Raw genomic sequence first — 19,652 nt, forward strand, 5'->3', positions numbered from 1 at the left:
ATGCTTGTGCATTTTCAACTGTAAGGCTCCTGTTATAGTCTGAAATGTTTTTTCCCTAAAATCTCTATGTTGAAACATTAAGCCCCAGTGCTTCAGAATGTACCTATATTTGAAGACAGGGCCTTTAAAGGGATAAAGTAAAACAAGGTCATTAGGGTGGTCACTAACCCAATCTGACCAGTGTCCTTATAACAGGAAAAGGACTCAGACACACAGAGTAGGGACCAGAGGAAGACACAGGAGAAAGCAAACACTTTCAAACCAAGGACGGGAGATCAGAAGTAACCAACTCCGCCCACAAGTAGATCTCAGACTTCTGGCCTCCAGGATTATAAACACGCAAACGTCTATTTTTTTAAGCCACCACTCTGCAGAACTTCATTAGAGCAGTCATTGCAAACTAACACAGTCCCTCCCCATCCCCAGGAAACAGATGACCCAAAACCAATCACAGAAGCTCATGTGTTTTATACACTCAATGAGGAACCACTTACAGTGGCCTTGGATGGTTTGCAAAGCTCAGTTTTCTGAGCTTTATTTATGACGCAAATAATGGCAATGACTACCAAGTGGCTCGTCTCCTAGAAACCAGCCCAGTTATTCAAGGCAAATGTGATCACAGCGACGAAGACAAAAAGAATTAAAAGTTGACAAAAGAAATGGAGTTTGTCATTCTTCTGGAAGGAGCCAGCATAGGACACAGAAGCATCTGCTGGCTGACAGGGATCACTGAGTGACCATCAAGTATATCAAGTGACAGTCACAGTGTATTTTGAGTCAGAAAAGCCTTCTCCCTCCAGACAGGGCAACTGTTAAGAAGTAACTTTCTTTTATATGAATCTGGTCATCACAGTTTAACAGAGAAATGATGCTCTAGGTTCTGTATTTGATGACATGATTTCACAAAAAAATTTAATGGTTTTTAGAAATGTACCCACCTTAGATCCTTTCCCTCTGGGCAGTGGCTTTAGTTTACTGATGAAGCCCGTATTTCCTGCCCTCATAAGCAGGACTATTATAACATAACTATTGTTTATTTTTCTTATGTCATATATATGACTTGTGCAGCACACCTCCCTGAGCAGCTGGAGAGGACAGGCCTCATGAACTCAGTCACTTTTGCAATGAGAAACAAATCAAATGCGGTCTGAACTGTACGCTCCAGCTGTGCATCCCATGGGCCTGCACCTTCTATATTAGATTATACACTGCTGCTCTTCAGACAGCAAAGGCGGTGCCCCTACGAGGACACTTCGTGCTCTGATATGCAGAGAAGCCATGCTACATACTCATGACACTATGGATAGGATCATCCTGGGCACTGGGGGGGGGGACAATCTGAGCCTGAACACAAACACAGAGCATCCCAGAAGAGGGAGACAGAACTGCCTTGCAAAGCCTCAATGGGAGTAATAGAGATGATGTACTTAGTATTTCTGTAATGTATTCAAATGTGCTTCATTGAACATACATGCAAGCATAGGCTCATTCTCCTTCTGTCCAATCAATGGGCATACCTGTTATAGAGAAGAATGTCTGGCTTCCAAATCTGGCCATCCGGGAAGCGAAGAGTCTTCACGCCTGGATATTCTGACATATTCCATTGCAGATAGTGATCTGTCCAAGACTGACAACACAGACAATAGTATTAGTAGCACTTTGCTTCCTGACCTACTTATATTTCTTGTAAGAGATTATTAGGTAAGATGAAAGCCAAAAAGAGTCCCAGACATATATTTACATAACTGAGTTGTTATTTATAAAATATAAGTAAATTGGGAATTAAATAATCTCTTCTGAAATGACTATGAACAGCATAAAAATCACATTTGAGGTCCTGCTGTCGCCATGACCACACTCAGATGGCAGAATTAAAGCTAATTTCGACCCAGCGCCCGCTCCAGGCCTCTCCTCCTGCGGTGGATGGGCTCCTTCCAGCCAAATGAATAACGATTCTGTGTTCCAAGTTTTCACTGTAAGGACATTTTGAAAAAATAAATTCACTTATTTCAACTCGAATAAAAGCCAGGCTGTGGAAATGCAGACCATTTATTCCCGCGAAATAGCACTGTGCAGCCTTGTGGAAAGAGCTCAGAATCTTCTGAGGGCAGATTTTAAAATGTGAATCTGATTTCATTGCAAGGATGGCGCTGCTGAACCACAACCCACCAACACCCACATGGGGCCTCAGCAGCAGGACACAGTCAGGCTGGGTGCTCTGGGCCCAGCAGCCCTGACGCATACACCACACTGAGACCCCATTTTGCATCTATTCCCACTGCTGACCCTTCCCATGTTCTAGAGCTGAGGCTTCAAGCTGTAGAAAGATCCATGCTGCAGCCCCGCCAGCTGGGATCAGGGGGCTCCCTCGTAACACACACACTGCTATTTCTGCATCAAAATTCACATACATATTTACACTCAGAGACAAATGTTTCAATTGCGCATCAATTTCAATTTGATGATCTCACACCAAATGAATTCGAGGCAGTGTTAAAAAACAGCAAGGGAACAAACTTTTAGAGTTGCTGAGATTCAGGAACTGAGTATGAGGTGCTGTGGGTCAAGAGCTTCTTCTGATTCTGCAAACAAGGAAGAGGTCCAAGATCATGCCCCAGAGAGCCTTCCACACTCTGGGGAGGGTAGACAGCATCCAGAGGTTATCTGAGAGCCGGGCATGGTAGCACACGCCTGCAATCCCAGAACTCTGGGTGGCTGAGCTAGGAGGATGTCAAGTTTGAGCCCAACTTTGGTAACAGAGGAACAGAATGAGATCTTGTCTCAAGATAAACATTTTTAAAAGGCCGAGGACATAGCTCATCGCAAAAGTTCCATTCCCCATCCTCCTCTGAAAAAGGTATCTGAGCTCTGGAACCACTGACGTAAAAGGACAGGGAGTTTCCAGGTGTGACGTCCTTTTACTGCAAGGAACCTCAGAGAATTTGATAGGCTAATGGAGGTCATTCTGAAGCATCACCTATGGCATCTGAGACCCGCCCTTTGGGGTCTCTAATAGGTTGGGGGTTGATGTAGGGGAAGACTGACAAGGGCTGGTCGTCTTCAAGTTCCTGTCTTCTGGAAGCATCCAGTGCCAGCCAGCATTTGCTGCTCTGTTGTTCCCTTGCTCTGAGCACGAAACTCTTCCATGCCAACTCCTGCGCCTGCCCTACACGCCCTGTATCTCAAGCTAAGGGCCTCTCTGGAATGGCCACAGATGTGACTGGTTAGTCACAGTGCTCACTGTTACACCCATCAGAGCCCAGGGTGGGCCCGTGAAGGTGGGTGGGCTCTAGATAGAGGCAAGCACCTGTCTCCTCCGTCTGCTACAGTGACAGCCAGAAGAGAGTGCGCAGGAATGGAACACCTGGCTGGTAAAGCTCAGACTTATCTGAAGACACTGCCAGCAGCCTCCTGTCTGTGCACACACTCAGTGGAGTGCACCCTGCAGCCACAGCTGACAGGGCAGCATCCCTGCCATTTCCCCAGATCAGTATGGGGTGCGCCCCTGCTCACCACCATCCGAAGGTGTCAGGTGCTGACTGTACCTGTTTACAAATGGAGACCAAGGCTCAGTCAATCACTGGCTCAGGACTTGACTGCACCGCCTGGCTGATCTCATGAAAAGCAATCTTTGGGCTGCCCCAGAGTTAGCTCTTCAAGGCAGTCTGCATTGGTACATCTGTGACATGACAGCACAGCATGCACACCGTCCCTGACAGCGCTGCCCATCTGCTCACGCTGGCCTCCCTGTGTCCAAGGCCATGCTGACCCACAGGGCAGAGGACCAGCTGCAGGGAGCTTTGGAACCAGACTTGAGCTCGCACCAAGGCTCACAGCAAGGCTTGCTTTGCTCATCGCCCTCCCCGGACTAGTTTCTTCCGGTGTGTTCAGACTCACAGGAAGGCCCTTAAGAGTGAAATGAGAGCGTGTGTGAAGCCTCAGGTGAAAACCACGCACCCCTCACAGGTAAGCGGGAAGTGACGGCTTTTCGAGAAAGCAGATTCTCCCACTGTGCAAAATCCCACGATACACAAGAGCTGCTGCCAAAGGTGGAGCAGCATGGAGTTGAGGACCTGGGCATGATCCTGTGCTGCCAGCCCTCAGTTTCCTACAGAGGCACTTGGAATCAGGTTCCAGGAAAAAGCAGTTTTCTTATGGTATTTGTTTCTACTCAGACCTTGGGTTGTTTGGGGTCAGAAGCCCAAAACTTTGTGAACAGCACCTGACATGGTCTCCATATGCTGGTGCTGAAAAGCAGCATCAGGGATCCCCAAGATGCCAAAGCTCCATGCTCCCCATGCAGAACAATCTGGTTTCTCATGCTCCCCCACTGTGGGCTTCCTTCTCATCAAGTGTTCAAAAGGAGAGCACACCGGGCTGTCAGGGGACACGGGGCGGGGACAGCTGCCGACCTAAAGTGCGCAGTCTGGATTCTCGCGCCTCCCTCACTGAAACTCTTCTTCAACTGGGTATGTAGTGAGACAGAAAGAGGGAGAGTTTTCTTTTAAGAAAACACATTATAGTATAAGAAATGCATTTGGTTTTCCTAGCACAGAGCTCCTAAAAGCATCTTTTGTGAAAGAAGGCCTTTCCTTTCCACCACACCTGAGCTCATGGCACCCAGGGCTGAGCCGTGAAGTGGATCAAAATTGGGGCTGGGCACCCGAGAGCCAGGGATGTGAGGACTAGGGGTGGGAGGCTTCAACCGCATCTCCTCCCCATCTCAGGGTGGAGGGTGGAGGACTGGACTGGAGATCAGCTGGCTGTAAAGTCTCTTTAACAGCAAGGTGCTGCACCCCAGAGACAGCCACATTGCTCAGCCCCCTCTCTTCACCCTGGCCTGTCTCTGTTCCATCCGGCAGCTCCAGTTTCATCCTTTGGACTAAACCAGTAAACATAGGTAAAGTGTTTGCTTGAGAACATGTGCTGTCCCAGAAGATTATGAACCCCCAGGGAAGGGGAGGTTGGGGTTAGGTTGTAAGAACCTCGGGAATTACAGTCAGCTACTTGGAAGTATGGGAGTAGTGGACACCCCATTTACAGTGCTGTCTGTAGTGGGGGGGGGTCTTATGGGACTGGGTCTTTGACCTGGGAGTGCAGATGCTAATTTAAAGTCAGTAATGTCAGAAGCCAGTTACAGAACTGGTTGGTGGGTGTTGGAAAACACCAGCCAAACCTGAATTTCAAATTTTAAGACAACAATATGCAATAATATCAACTAGAGCTAACTTCCTTTTTTAAAAAATTCTGTCTCATTTTGGTTCCTTTTTTTGGTTTTTAAAATTAAAAAAAAATTTAAAAATAGTTCTCCACCCAGTTACTTTGATCTTAGAGAAGGAACAGGAGCCTGCTTCCACCTCTTGTCCCTGAAACTCTGAAACTTTTCTGATGGTGGACCCAGTGACGGGTCACCCCTAACCTTAGGATGTGATCGCACAGTGTAGCAGGCTGGCGCATCTGTGAGCTGGTGGGAAGCAGTGTCGGGGGAAGCAACACAGAAACTGAAAAGGTGAGCATTTTAGAAATAAGAACGGTCTGCGCTCCAGCCTTTCTGGAAGTGAATGCTGTTAGAATACTACAGTCAGAATTAAGAGCTTAAAAACAGAACAAAGGGAAAATCTAAAGGCAGAAAAGTGATCAAGATTCCAAAATAAGGAAAGACACATTTTCAAAAAGTGAACGCGGGTCTCTGAATGGCTCAGATATCTTTTTGAAAATGGCAACGGTTTCTGTCTTTCTTCTCATACATTAAATCAGATTATGCCTGACAGGCCTCCCAAAATGATAAGACATCCACAGAGAAAACACATCCACTGCTTCCTCCAGGACCAGGCACGGTAAATTGAGAGATCCTCAGCTTTGCCTTCCCGCAGGTTATCAGGATGATCTGGAAGTCACACAAAATGAAGGACAACGGGAGACAGATAACACAATCAACAAACCGCAGGTCAAAGGGAATTTGATTTCATTTTCTCTTTAACTTTTCTGCCTCTTCCAACTTTATTAGATATAAAAAAATATACCATTTGCAGAAGATCAAACTGCATTTAAATACCCTGGAGAAAAGATGATGTGGATTCTCATTTTTCAGAACAGGAATTCAGCAACATGCAACAGTGAGAGAGACAGAGAGATATTCGTGGCTGAGAACCATTGCTGGACCCTCTGCAGACCCCCTGCACACTCGCCCCGCTGTCCCTGGGGTTTCTGGCCCTGTGTGCCTTCAGTACTGGGTGTCACTGCTTGTATGTGGCTAACTCCCAGGCTGGGTTAAGCCAGACAGGGCGCCAGTCAGGGAACACAAGAACAAGAATCAATAGATGGTCGTCCAGAAATGATCCCAAGGAAGCAGCCAAGCCTGCTCTGGGAGACACTCCACTCTGCAGTGGCCAGGTCAGGGCAACAGGTCCTCCAGCCTGAAACACCAGGCTGCGCTAGGGAGCAATGAGGTCCAGGGATGGACTTCCTGACTGTTAAGCTTTGTTATAAACCCAAGATTCTTGGGATGCCTTAAAAGTTCCATTGCAAGACAGCGTCAGCTCCAGAATCACTTTCCAGGTCAGTGTTACTACCCAGCTCCATGAAAGCCTGTGCAAATGAGCATGAACAATGACGGGACACACAGCAATGCCACCGTTCCCAGACTGGACCATTTAGAAGAGTCGAGGCCTTTCCTTGCCTCTGATTTCTGCAAAGCAGGGTTGTCCCCGAGTCCAACCAGCAGCCTATCTCCCCGTGTCTCTCAGGAACCAGCTGGTCTTGCTTCATCAACCTTTTATTTTTTACTTTTTTGTGTGTGACTAAAAAGTTTCACTGGCATATCATTAAATACATTTATGGAGTACAGTGTGGACAGTTTAATACGCGTACACAATACGTGGTGATCAAATTATGGTAATCAGCATTCCCATCTCCTCAAACATCCATCGTCTTTTAGTAGGCAACATTTCTTTAAATGTATTAATTATATAGCCTGAATTGAAATGGTTGAAAGGTGGAAAATGGGTCTCCCCCATTTCTGGGTGGCCTCACATGGCCTTGTTTCTTGCCCTCCATACAGCAGGCACCCCCAAAAGGGAACTCAATAGTAAAGGAGCACTTTTTAAAAAATGAGGTTGCAGGTGCTTCTACCAATGTAAGTCACAGAAATCAAGTTTAGGTCAAAGAACTTTAGAGGTCTCTGATGACAATCTCCAAAGCAAAGGGGTTTATTTGTGCAGCAAGGGGAGCCCCCACAATAGGTTATTACTCGGTTTTGTTTCACCTGGAAGCCCGTACCATTGACCAATAGCTGCAGAGGTGGGCACCAGGAGAGACACCTGACCGTGGCACATGGATGTCTCTCTTAGAAAAATGTCAACAGCAGCTCCTTCCTTAAGGGGCATGGGTAAAATATCTGTCTTCCTGTAGGGTTCCCAGGGTTCTACTAAAGCCTCCAAGGTTCCGGAGAGCTGGCTTCATCTTGTGTCACATCTGAGATTCTCTGGGATTCGTGGGACATTCTGTTTTCATTTGCTCATTGAAGAAAAGTTATTCATCACCTGCTGGAAATGAAGCGGTGGGCTAGGGGCCGGAGAAAGGCAGCGGACTAATCCCACAGAGTGCTGCCCTCTGGTGCACCTGTGCCAGCGGGGCGGAGACACACGGGCAAGAAGCCTGCAAGCCTGCGAGTGTGCAAGGTCCGATGGTTACAAGGACTCCAGAGGACAAGGGAAGCAAAGCAAAGCAAACAGGAGTGGCCGCTGAAGACGGAGCTCAGAGATAGGAACACTCCCTGGCACTTCATCAGGGGGGTGGATACAGATGAATGCAGGGTAGGGCACTAGCCTGGAGATAGCAGAGATGGTTTGGGACAGTACACAGGAGCTCAGGGAGGAAGCAACCAAAAAGATGCTGTTTAGAAGTGACTAGTAAGAAGTAAAAATTAAGTAGTTCCTGGAAAATAATTTTCCAGACAGGAGCAGCAGCAAATGCAAAGGGCCTGAGGTAGGAATATGCTCGGGTTACATGTGCATCCGTAACATCAAGAGGACAGGGAGTTCAGCAGGGAAGAGGGCGGCAAGGATGGAGAGAAAAGTTCCAGGCAAGGAGGGAAGTGAAGGTGACTTCGAAGTTCCCGTTTCCCAGGGACACAGGGGCCTACAGGGTCTGAGCCTGGGTGCCTGTGACAGAAACTTCACTGAACTTAAAGGATCACGCTGGCTGCTATCCTGCACCAGACCCCATCAGGGGAGGCCAGGGTTTGGCAGGAGAACTGGCAGCACACTCTGAAATGTTAGACCTGATGCCAACGTAGGCCGGGGCAGAAGCGATGGGTTCACGTGCTTGCCCTGGATCGATTCTGATGACCAGGACACCAGGATTTGCTCATGGATCAGATGTAGTGTGAAAGACGTGTTCAGAGTGACACTGAGGTCTCCGGTGTGAGCAAAATGGGCCTGCAATTTACACAGCTGAAACGGACTGGAAGAAGCCAGCAAGAGCATGACCCACAGATGCCAGGACAATGCCAGAGGCAGGGGAGTGGCTGTGGAGCCCCGGCAGGCTCCAAGACAGATCTGCCCACGCAGCCCCTGGGGAAGGGCTGGCCTCCAGAGCAGCACGAGACCCCGCCCAGGGCTGGGGAGAGGAGCCTGCAGAAGCGGGCACATGAGAAGAGCTGTCAGGTGTCAAGAAAGCACGGAGCTTTATATCCTGCAGGAGAAATCCCACAGGCCCCTCCTCATCCATTAAGGTAGGGCTAAGCGAACCCCTGGGACACTGGGCGGAGGGCTCGAAGTGGATCTGATCTGTTCCATCGCTCACCTGCGCATGTATTCCCAGGAACAGCCGCCTGCCCAAGGCAGCCGGGAGCCTCTGTGCCCCCTCCCCTCCCCTCCCCTCCCCTCCCCTCCCCTCCCCCCCCTCCCCTCCCCTAAGAAGGGCACATTTCCTCACCTTTGGACCCTGACCAGAACCAAACAGAAGGTGCATCCAGCTTAGTGGGGAGCACATTAAAAGTGAGGTGACATACTTTCAAAAGTCAGATGGGTTCTGATTTTTTTCAATTTTTGCTTTCAAAAAAGTAAAACTGAAACTAGTGAGTTGTCAGCTGAGGTATTTGATGAAAACCACGCTGCTGTCATACGATCTGGAAGAAGTTCAAAGGACTGAATAAAATTAACAAAGTTCTTTCATTGCCAATATGATGCTCATGAATCTCTTAATAAAAGCATTACACAATAGATGATGACAACTATATTGTTCTAGAAGTAAAAAACAGTCATCTGTAGACACATGGATTAATTCAAAACAAGGCCCCATCTTTGACACAGACATGAATTTCCAATTTAAAAACTGTTTAATAATTGCATGTTAAAATCTGCAGTCTGTGTCACCTTGCTGAATTATGCATCAATCTTAAATCAATGCAGAAAAATCTTTATGGTTTGAAGGCAAAATGTCTGTCAACATTTACACTTGAGTAAACCAAGGTGGTGTGTTTAATAAAAGACTACTGAATATGAAATTATTTTATATTATTTTGAATGTATTAATCATTTTTATTAGGATAAAATCCTACCTGAAAAGTAGAATAAAATGCAGTAAAAGAGAAGAAAAGAACTATGTAAACTAGCTGACAGCTACAGCAGGATATGTTCATATGGTTTTTCAATGAATGATACAGGCATAGAATCGCTGTGGTATTTCAGGTCTACGTAAAAGAGATCAACAGTTTTATAATTAAATCCCAACATTTACAATTTGATGGAAGTGACATCACCTGCAATGAATTAAATTTAGGTTACAGTCAAGTTAACAATCCAGGAAGAGAATACAAGTTGACTATCACATAACCAAAATGCTTGGGACCAGAGGAAGTGCTTCAGATTTTGTAGGACTTTTCAGAATGTGCAAGATTGGTGTAGAGTCTGATTGGGCACCCCTAATTCAAACATCTGAAAATCCAAAAATCTGAAGTTTTTGAGTTTCAAGTAAGCAATCAAAAAGTCTGGGAGTTCAAAGCCTTTCAGACCATGGATTTCTGGATTACGGACACTCAACCTATGAAACCTTTCAAGATTCTGGCAGCATCGCTAATGTGGAGTGGACAGACTCTTGGCAGAGGAGCACTTGGTGTGACGCAAACATGCAGTTCTCGGGGGTGCAGCGGGCAGTGCCTCGCACACTGGGCAGGGCTGGTGCTGCCGTGCTGGGCAACAGTGACAGTGCAGCCTGCAGCCACCTAAAAGTGGTCAGGTAACTTATTTCATGGGTGAAGTGGCTTTGAACTGCCACTGTCTCCCACAATAACTCAGTACTACCCCAGTCCTGCTGTCATTCAGTCCTGGATATTCAATAGCAACCTATCAGACTCTGCAAATTAGCAACTGAGTGCACAGCACGCTCCCTCCAGCATCCACTGCGGGCATGTATGGGGCAGGGGTGACAGCCTGGCTTCTGCCACGGGGACTCTGCTTTCCCTACAAATGGAGCACATGCACCTCAGAAGCAAGAGCAGGCAGACCTGCAGGCAGAAGTTGCACTGCTTTAACTCACCATTTGCAGCCAGATGTTGGTGGTCAGAACTTGGTTCTTCTCGTCCTTTAATAAAAAAGAAAAAGCAGCATAAATATGGCTCATATGATTTACAAAAGGAGTGATACAATTGTCCATGAAGGGATCTGACTGGGGATCACTGTTGTGTGTGGAAATTAGAATGCACCAAGCATCTGCAAATGTAAGCCAGCAGCATTTTCCCAGAGCTAAGCTTTTCTATTTATTCCAAAGTAATACACATTTATTATACAGCACTTACAAAGGACGACAAAGCATAAAGAAGAAAATTAAAATCAGGCAGTCCTACCATCCAGAAATGGTGCTTGCTAAGGACTTAGCTATTTATCCTTTATTTTGTAATTTATATACTTTAAAAATGTCGTGCAAATTCCAATTTTTTAAAGTCAAGTTTACTACTAAAATTTACACACTTTTAAATACACATAAATATTACATGGTTCCCTCCACCAGGAAAGGAAGCCAGGCCCTGTGCCGAGCCGCCTCACTGCACCCGCGGAGCGGCCCCCAGGAGGCTGTTCTTGCTTTGCGCCCCTGGGTCTGGGCTTCTCTTCTCTCAGCCTGTCTTCACCAGGCACCATGCCCACAGGGAAAATCCTGTCTGGGGGGCAGGGTAACAGCGGCGAGGTGACTTTACAAAGCAGCCATTCACACGTGGCTCGTTCAGACCCCAGAACTCATTCCTCCACATTTACAAAACACCTGAGTGTGGGGCTGGGCTGGTGTCAGGTCTACATCACCCAGGAGCGTGGGACAGGGCATCAACCTTGGTGGCTCTGTTCTCACACAGGGCATCCGCAACAATCTGGAACTTCAGTGTCCCTGGAAGACGCCTGTATCAGAGGCGAGGCCCCAGCTTGGCACCGCTGGAAAGTGGTGGAACCTTCACAAAGTGGAGCCTAATGTGAGGCCTTTAGATCCCTGGGATGACCTTGAAGTAGATTTGGGAACCTCTGCCGTTTCTCATCCTATTATTTTGCTTCCTGTTCATGAGCTAAAAAATCTTCCTTACCAGGGCTCCTGTCATAATGTGTGGTCTCACCACAGACCAAAGAAACTCCCAGCTGGGAGCTAAAATCAGCATGTTCTCCCTGTCACCTCATCTCAGATATTGAGTACAGTCACTGAAAATTAGCAGACCATTAAAGAACAGGTGAGGCAAACGTGGCCTGTCTGCCTGGACTGCAACGGGCACTTTACCACAGCTGACCAAACCCAGAAGGCCTACGAGAAGAGAATCTGCAAGGAGACGACTGAGCAGGGTTTACCAGCAAGCTGTTATCAAACCACTGACCCCTCAGGTCCAACCTAGACTCCTTACATTGGCAACTGACACCTTCTCAGGGAAAGTATTTCTTACTGACCCCAGGAAGACCTGTCCACAAGCTGAGACCCTGAGTTGCTGTACAGTTGGCCTGGTTCCCTGAAGGGCAGCCACCAAAAACATCCAATAGTGAGAAGTCCATGGCACCCGCTAAGGCGTGGCCAGCGGGCAGGGATGTAAATGAGAACTGAACGCCACCCCCACCCGAAATGCGATGTGCAAGGCTGCAAGGCGCCTTCTGTTCAGCGCCACTGCCCAGCTGGTCACCTGCTGAGTATTTCTGAGACTGAGATGGGTGGATTGAGAAAGTCTGGAAAAAGAAAAAGGACTGCCCTAGGAGGGCCCAGACCGGGGGCAGTGTTCAGAATAAGCTGCCAGCTGATTACAGGAAGAACTGTTTCTCCCTTTCCAAAACAAAACACATCAGATGTCTTCGTGGTAAAAAGCTGTCGTATTCACAATTCTCTGCACATCGCGTTGAACAGCTACCCCAGACAGGGGCCCACAGCTAACGTGCACATGTGTCCACGTCTCTGTTCAGTGTCACTATCACTGGGCACTGCAGCTGAACTCTTCAGGACCTCTACCTGTTGGCTCAACTTACTAGGGAGCTGTTATAATTAATGGACTTAGAATTCGTGAGGGTTCCATCTAGGTGTCTTTTCTTCTTTTAATTGCATTTGTCTCTTTCCCTCCTGAGAGAAAGGCTTCTGTGGTTTGGGAACTCAATTACTACCAATCTAATTAAAAGGCTTTCTTCTTTCCAGCTTTCGAAAGGAAACCTCATTAGAGTGCCACTGGATTCCTGTGCTGCGTGGCAGCCTGGGACCAAGGCACGGGTTTGGAACTGTAATCAACAATGAGCAACAGCCAGCCACCAGCTGTCAGTGCTGCCACACCCCAGAGGCAGCCCTCAGAGATGCCCGAGGGAACCCAGGCAGGAGGTGCTGCCAGCCGGTAGTCTCTGCCCTCCCCACCCCAGCCCGCGACGCACAGAGCCCAGGGACGAGGTCTCTCAAACCCCTACCTCGACACACAGCAGGCAACATGCTGTTCCACACTTGCACAGGAACACACACACACACACACACACACACACACCTATCTCCTGCCCCTTTCCACACATGGTTTTCTGACCACAGATATGATCAGCTCACCATTTTCCAACTGCATGGTGGCACAAAGGACCAAGTTAGAAGCTCCCATTGCAGTGCACAAGCTTCTTCTATACCCAATTTTATTTTCTTCCATTCATTCATTCATTCACTCCTTAGCTCATTCAACAAATGTGTACAGAGCACTTCCTGTCCCATGCACCCTACTGGCCTGATAGCTATGGCGGGGACGGAATGTGGTTCTGGAGCTCCTGGAACACAAAACAGAGCAGGAGGGAGTTGGGTTATACAATACAGTAATGAGGGCCGGCTCACGGACGGAACAAACAGGGTCGATCAGAGAGGCTGGTGGACCTTACCCACAGTGACAAGACAGGAGTCTTCCTGTGGCACCCCCATAAGCCTTTGCTTTTATCAGCTCTGACTGTCTAACAGTATGATCTGTGGATCCCCTAACCTCTGCCTCATATACCCAGCCCTGAGTCTCCGTCCCTGGACTCCCAAAAAGCTGTGATCACCAAGGCTCCGCCCAGGTGACCCTGACTCCACACTTCAGTCAAGGGGCCATGATTGGAGGCCTCAGTCTCCTCCAAGTGGGGCTCTAGGCCAACTTCACTATTCAAAGAGGTCTCTGGGGAACCTGGCAATAATGAGCCTGGGGCGACCTCCTCCTGAGCAGGACATGACCTGCTTACAGGCACACTCCCCTCTCCTCCCTATCCCTGGGCAGCTCCAAACATAGACCTACCACCTCTCTCTGCTTGCCTCTTCTCAGGCCACTGCCATCCTACAGGACCCCTCTCACGTGCAGCCCCAGCCCATTATGCCTGAGCTCAGTGCCCTGTCTCTGACTGCTTCTGCACAGTGAACTTCAGCCTTGCCTTTCCTTCCATGCTGAGGTTTACATGGTTCCATGCTGGAAGGGAAGCCAGGCAGCAGGGCCCTGAGCCTGGCAGGTGACCTGTAGTCTGCATATTGCATTTCTCTCTTGCTTCCAGCAGCAGGACATTTAGGACAAGGCGGTGCCCACGCTGCTCCAATCCCAGGGCCCAGACCTGTTTAGGGATTAAACCCAGCATCCTTCTCATGCACTACAATACTGTCCACGGACCCCAAAGTCACCAGCCTCCTGTGGAGAGTGCTGAACACCCTGAGGAAGAAGTGACTTCCCCCTCACTTCTATCACAAGCCAGACACCACCCTAGTCAGACTCCAGGATTCTTGCAGGAGAGGAGGATGAAACTGCTAAACCTTGGCTCAAAATACCTGGGGGAGCCCCCTGAGAAACAGCATTTCATGATCACCCTGGGGATGCTGCTTAGCAAGCATGGGTGCTGTGCCCTCATTTGTGCAAGCCATTGTAAGAAAACACCATAAACTGAGAAGTTTGTAAAGCACAGGAACTCATTTCTCATGGCCTGAGATCCAGGAGCCAGTGCAGTGGGATTCTGGTGTCATGGCAGAAGGTCACAGGCCCCTCAAAGGGCAGCAGATGCAGGAGTGTCACGAGGGTGACAGCCTCGTGATCTAATCGCTCTCTTACCACTCCCCCCAAGGACTCCACCTCCTTGGGGATAAAATTTTAGCATCAGTTTGGGGGACATAAACATGAATGCATAGCACTCTGAAAAGTGACTTTCAGTGATTACAGATCCTCAGGCCACCACCTGGCTAGCACTGTTCTGTCCCCATACAGCAAAATGGCAGGAAGAGCACATTCCCCTGGGCTCTGACCTCAGCTCCCCAGTCAGCAGGCTTCCGTATCTGTGGATTTTCATGTTCTGTCCTGGGAAATAGGACCGAGGTCTCCTCAAGCTGGGCAGATGAGAGGCAGCACCATCTGATCTATGAAATGTCACTCAGAGCTACTAGCTACTACCATGTGACAACTGCGAGGCCACAGCGCTCTCCCGAAGGACTTGCATTCCTCCTGCCTCTGAGACTCAGGAGGAGACAGGACCAAAACCCAGCATCGACTCACAGACGGTCAGCACAGCAGAGCACCCCAAGGTCACTGGCTTGGATTCCCCCGTTCTTATCAACCTGAGCACACTGATGAAGGGCATGATTTGATTTATGTGAGCAGTTTCCAAAGTCTCAGAATAATTGTGTATCAGACTTAACATACAACTCTTCTGATCTTGCATGATGTGCTGTCCTGAATTCCTACAGCAATTACTCTTTTGGAAGTTATGGGGGCCATTATTCAATATTATTTTACAGAGTTCTCATCACCATATTTTTCTTTTGGGTAGATGCTGAGAAAAATAAACACATAACAATTAGATCTAACCACGCCTAAGTCCTTGTTTGCAGAGAATGCCACTGGATGATACAAATTCACATTTGTGCATTTCTAGGAAGGATGAATTATTTTATCCAATTCAGTTTTTACACCAAACATTTTTCATCCAGTTTTACAGAATAATAAACTGAAGGTCTGTGATTCTCCCTGAGTCAGTAACATGGCAGGTCAGACAAAAAGTCATATCCAGAGGGAGAAAGAAATTCTCACCAATCAATCAGGAAAAAAAAAAGCAGTCAATCCAACAGAAAAATGAGCAAAACGTGAAAACATACTTTGCCACCAAAGATACCACAAGTGACGTCTGAATGTACAACAACCAAGCCTGAAACAGAGTCGGCCTTCTTGTCAGTGTCACAAACATGCATACCCTGTACCCAGTTAGGTGTCACGACCCCTCACCAAAGCTAGTGCTATTATTTTCTCATTTAGTAACAGGAGTATAGATGAGCTCCCAGTTCCTTTTGTGGATCTTCGATTTGTGTGAATGCTTGGCTGTGAGCATATATCAACTTTACCATTAAGAGGGGAAGGAAATGCCTAAATATATCAATTGTGGAATAAACTCCTTGGGTCACGCCGTGCAGTGTAGATGTTGAGACGCACCCTGCTGTCTCTATGGGACACTACTTCTGAATCACTGTGTCATCTGACCCTGTGATGAAAGAGAGAACTCTGTGATTAGGAGGAAGGGGAGTAATTCCCTTTGGCCTTTGTACAGGATAAGTTCTAAGTGCACGCTCTGGGAACTTCTGGATTGCTGAGGTGACTTCAAGGACTCGGTGAAGTCAACACTTTGCTTCACAATCATCGGAAGTTATGTCCCTCTTTCCCCTTTCTCAGGAGCACAGTGCTCCTGAGTTCAGTGCTCTATGGGGGCAGCGTGGCCTCGCAGACCAGCAGCACGTGGACCACAGAAGCGGATACCACAGTCCAGCTCTTTCCTATTAAATGAGGCATTAAGATCTGCAAACATGTACACTGCTTTTCACTAACTGTGTTTGGGATAAGACAGTTGTTTCTCCTAAAATATTATTTGTGTTACCAGATTAAGGGATTATCATTTTGGGTGAGTGAATGGGCTTTAAAATTTATAAGCCGGTAAATACTGATAGATACAACCCATGAACATAAAACATGGGGGTGGGGTGTCAGGAACCCGTCAGAAGGTAAATGAGTTTGAAGCTCAGCAGTTCAAGAGCAGCTGCTCTCCAGCTGGGCGCTCCTAACACGCCCTGGTCCTCCTATTGGCCTGGCCTGTGTTGGGTACAGTGCCCTGTTACCATCCTGGCTCACTCTGTGGCTGCTGACAGCCTGTGTCTCAGGCTACAGTGTGAATATTGTGGACAGGCAGACCTGGTCTCTGCCATCATAGAGAGTGAGAAAAGAGGTGGGTGACCAGTGTGATCTGTCAGTCACACAACTGTCCAGTCACAGCTGGGATACACGGGCAGAACGACTTCCAAAGTTATGAACGATGGCGACTGACTTCAGAGCCACTGCTGCCCTCCTCTTCTCACAGCAGTCTATCCTGAGACTTACTACTTAAGTAAAAGTTGCATCTTCATGTTCACTGATTCTCTCGGCTCATTCTTTGCTCAGGACAATAAGAACCCAAAACCACTGCACACCACGCCAGCTGGCAATAGTTTTATTCCTGCTGATATCGAGGCTTTGCAGCCAAGTGTGTAGAGGTCAACAATCAATGCTGGTAAAGGGGCTCACGATGGTTTTGTGATGGGTGAGTGCAGGGATTAAAATCTTTTTAACGTGAGAGTGTGTGATGCCGTGGATTTAGCTCAGTGGCATAAGTGCCTGCCTGGCAAGCGTGAGGTTGTGAGTTCAATTCTCGGTACCACACACACACACCCCCCAAGTGAGAGTGTGTTACATGACTTCTCTCAAGTCTTGGATACTGGCCTCTTTATCCCCTAGGGCAGAGGTTTTAGTCAGAAAACATCACCGTATTTCTAAAAAGATTCTGGAAAATTCCTTACAATGAACTGTTTACAGTCATCTACCATTTCTAACTGTGCAGTTAAACACTGACAGGTTGGACGGGTGCAAGCTGCTGCAGAGTAACACCCAGCCCCCCAGGGTGACGAGGGAGTGCATCCTCTCAGCGCCTCACAGACTGCAGTCCTCAGAAAACGTCTGTCTCTAGAATTTCCCATGAGACTTTGAATTCTTCCGTTCTATTTTTAGCTACCATCCCTCGTCCTGCATAGCTCTACATGCTATATTTAGGGACAACGCAAAGAGAAATGCTTAAGGAATTTTTAAAAAACCAGACAGAGTATAACATAGTTTCCCTCCCGCCCTCTCCCAACAAGTTAGTGTTTAATTCCTTGCTGAGGTAGTCTCAAGAAAGACACATGAAAACAAACCAGAAAACTGGCAGGTCACGATGACTCTTTTGAGAATGCCAGGGAAACACGGGCAGCTGTGTCCCACGCAATGCCCAGGGTTCTGTCTCCCACCTGTGAATCCCACTGCCCTGTGCCATGCTGCGAGGGAACAAGGTAATTTCCAACATGGACGAGCTGCTCATGTGTGAGTGGACATGAGACGCTTTGGGAAAGTGCTCCCCAGTGGACGTCCGTCTCCATCTTCCATGGCCCCATCACCACAGTGCCCTGCCTTTCTCAGCAGGAAGGGCAGCTCTAGGGCACGCTTTTAACTGTCATGGACAGGCTCTTTTCTGCAGGAAGCAGCTTGACCCGGTCCTCCACCCAGGTGTAGCTCTACAGGAGCGCAGCCTGGGAGCTGGGTCACCTCCTGGCAGAGAAGGAAACAGCCCTGAGTTAGCAGAGCAGAGGAGAAATGCGACAAGATGACTGTGAAATGGAGGGGAAGGAGGGGAGACACTGGGCCCCAGGCACACTGGGGGTCCATCCATCAAGCTTCTTCCAAACGAGCTCTGCACAGAAACAATAAATCTCCCTCAGCGCTTAAAGCCATCATCCTGCTAACTGCCTCAGCTTCCAGACAAATCCTGTGCAGGTTACAGCAAACACAGCCCTCCTGACGGTTCTGTCTGCCTGGACTAATAGCAGACAGCAGCGCACGGTGCCGGACTCCCACGGAGGCCCTGAGCACAGATCTGGGCAGCTTCTGTGTCAGGTGCTTCCACGATTCTGTCAGAAAAGTCACTGTGATGCATCCTATCAAGACCTGACACCCAAAGGCAAGGGAGCTCCGCAAGAAACCAAAACAAGGGGCGTCAGGATGACGGGAAAGGGTGAGACTGGGAATGGAAGTCAGGAGCGGGTGTATCTCTGCAGTTCACCAGTGTCTTTTCTTTTTAATTGAATTTATTCTAGAGGATACAAAACATAAAAATTTGGCATACTTAAGGGATGTGTCATGCAATATTTTGATACAGCTGTCTATGATGTAATGTTCATATCATCTTAAACACACCTAGTGCTTCCAAAACTCATCAATTTTTTGGTAAAAACACTCAGACACCTTACTTGTAGTATTAGAAATGCACAGCACATTACTGCTATGTGAAGTTGACCTAAAGTAGCCCACAAGACCTTCTGACCTTTTCTGTGTTACTGCAACCTAGAACCCACTGACCACCCCTCCCAGCCTCCCCGTCATGGAGGAGCAGGGGTTAGAAGTGGTGACACAGTCTGCCTTCTGCTTTTTGTCACTTGACCTTAATATTTCTACAGAATAACTGGTTTAACAAACAAATAAATCAGTCTCCAAAATAGAAAGGATGACATAAAATATAATTTATCCATATTATGCCACTGAAAATGAAAATCGTGAGTAGGCATGAAGACATGTGGAATGACAGCTGCACGGTAGGGTATGATTGTGAATGAATAGATGAAGAAGTAAATGACTGTGACATATAAATAACATTTTAAAAGCAGTGAACCCAATGAATAAAGGAGAACAGGCAGGTACAATTAACACAGAAAGTGTAGTCTGGAAAAACTCAAACTGAAAACAAACGTATTTCAGGAGTCCTTTATACTACACAACTTAACGAAACCTTGATCAAATTAAAGATGTTTTTAAAAACAAAACAAAATAACAGATCAGTATGTAAGAAAAGACTGCAAAAATAAATAAATAACCTTAGAACTGAAATAACATGATTACATAGAAACACAAAGGAACAAAACAGACTAAAAATTGAGTTACTGGCACAAAGGCAAGGCATGAGGTCACCATGGTCTGTGCAGAAGAGAAACAAGGAGAGATTAAGTCAGTTATCCAAGAGGCGGGAGATGGAGGTGAAACAGGCAACCCAGCCAGAGCTGAAGTGACCAACACGACACGGGGCGGGCGGGGGACTTAAATATTCCAGGGTGACAACCAAGGGGCCTGC

The 19,652-nt window shown here is 47.6% G+C and overlaps 1 protein-coding gene across 9 annotated transcripts in view; it reads right to left on the reverse strand.

Moving 5' to 3' along the window:
• The window catches only part of LOC100720640 (neuronal acetylcholine receptor subunit alpha-7), a 231,025-nt gene that overhangs the window by 41,531 nt on the left and 169,842 nt on the right, over nt 1-19,652 (reverse strand). For all 9 annotated transcript variants that reach the window (XM_063249847.1, XM_063249848.1, XM_063249852.1 and 6 more), the window contains 2 exons: nt 10,540-10,584; nt 1,518-1,627 (listed from right to left, as the gene is read on the reverse strand). In XM_063249847.1, coding sequence (XP_063105917.1) covers nt 1,518-1,627; nt 10,540-10,584 — 155 coding nt within the window. The remainder of the gene's footprint in view (nt 1-1,517; nt 1,628-10,539; nt 10,585-19,652) is intronic.

The sequence above is a fragment of the Cavia porcellus genome, unplaced genomic scaffold (genome assembly GCF_034190915.1).
Source record: "Cavia porcellus strain 051 isolate PalLab524CR breed Dunkin Hartley unplaced genomic scaffold, mCavPor4.1 scaffold_6, whole genome shotgun sequence".
In the NCBI taxonomy this organism is placed as follows: domain Eukaryota; kingdom Metazoa; phylum Chordata; class Mammalia; order Rodentia; family Caviidae; genus Cavia; species Cavia porcellus.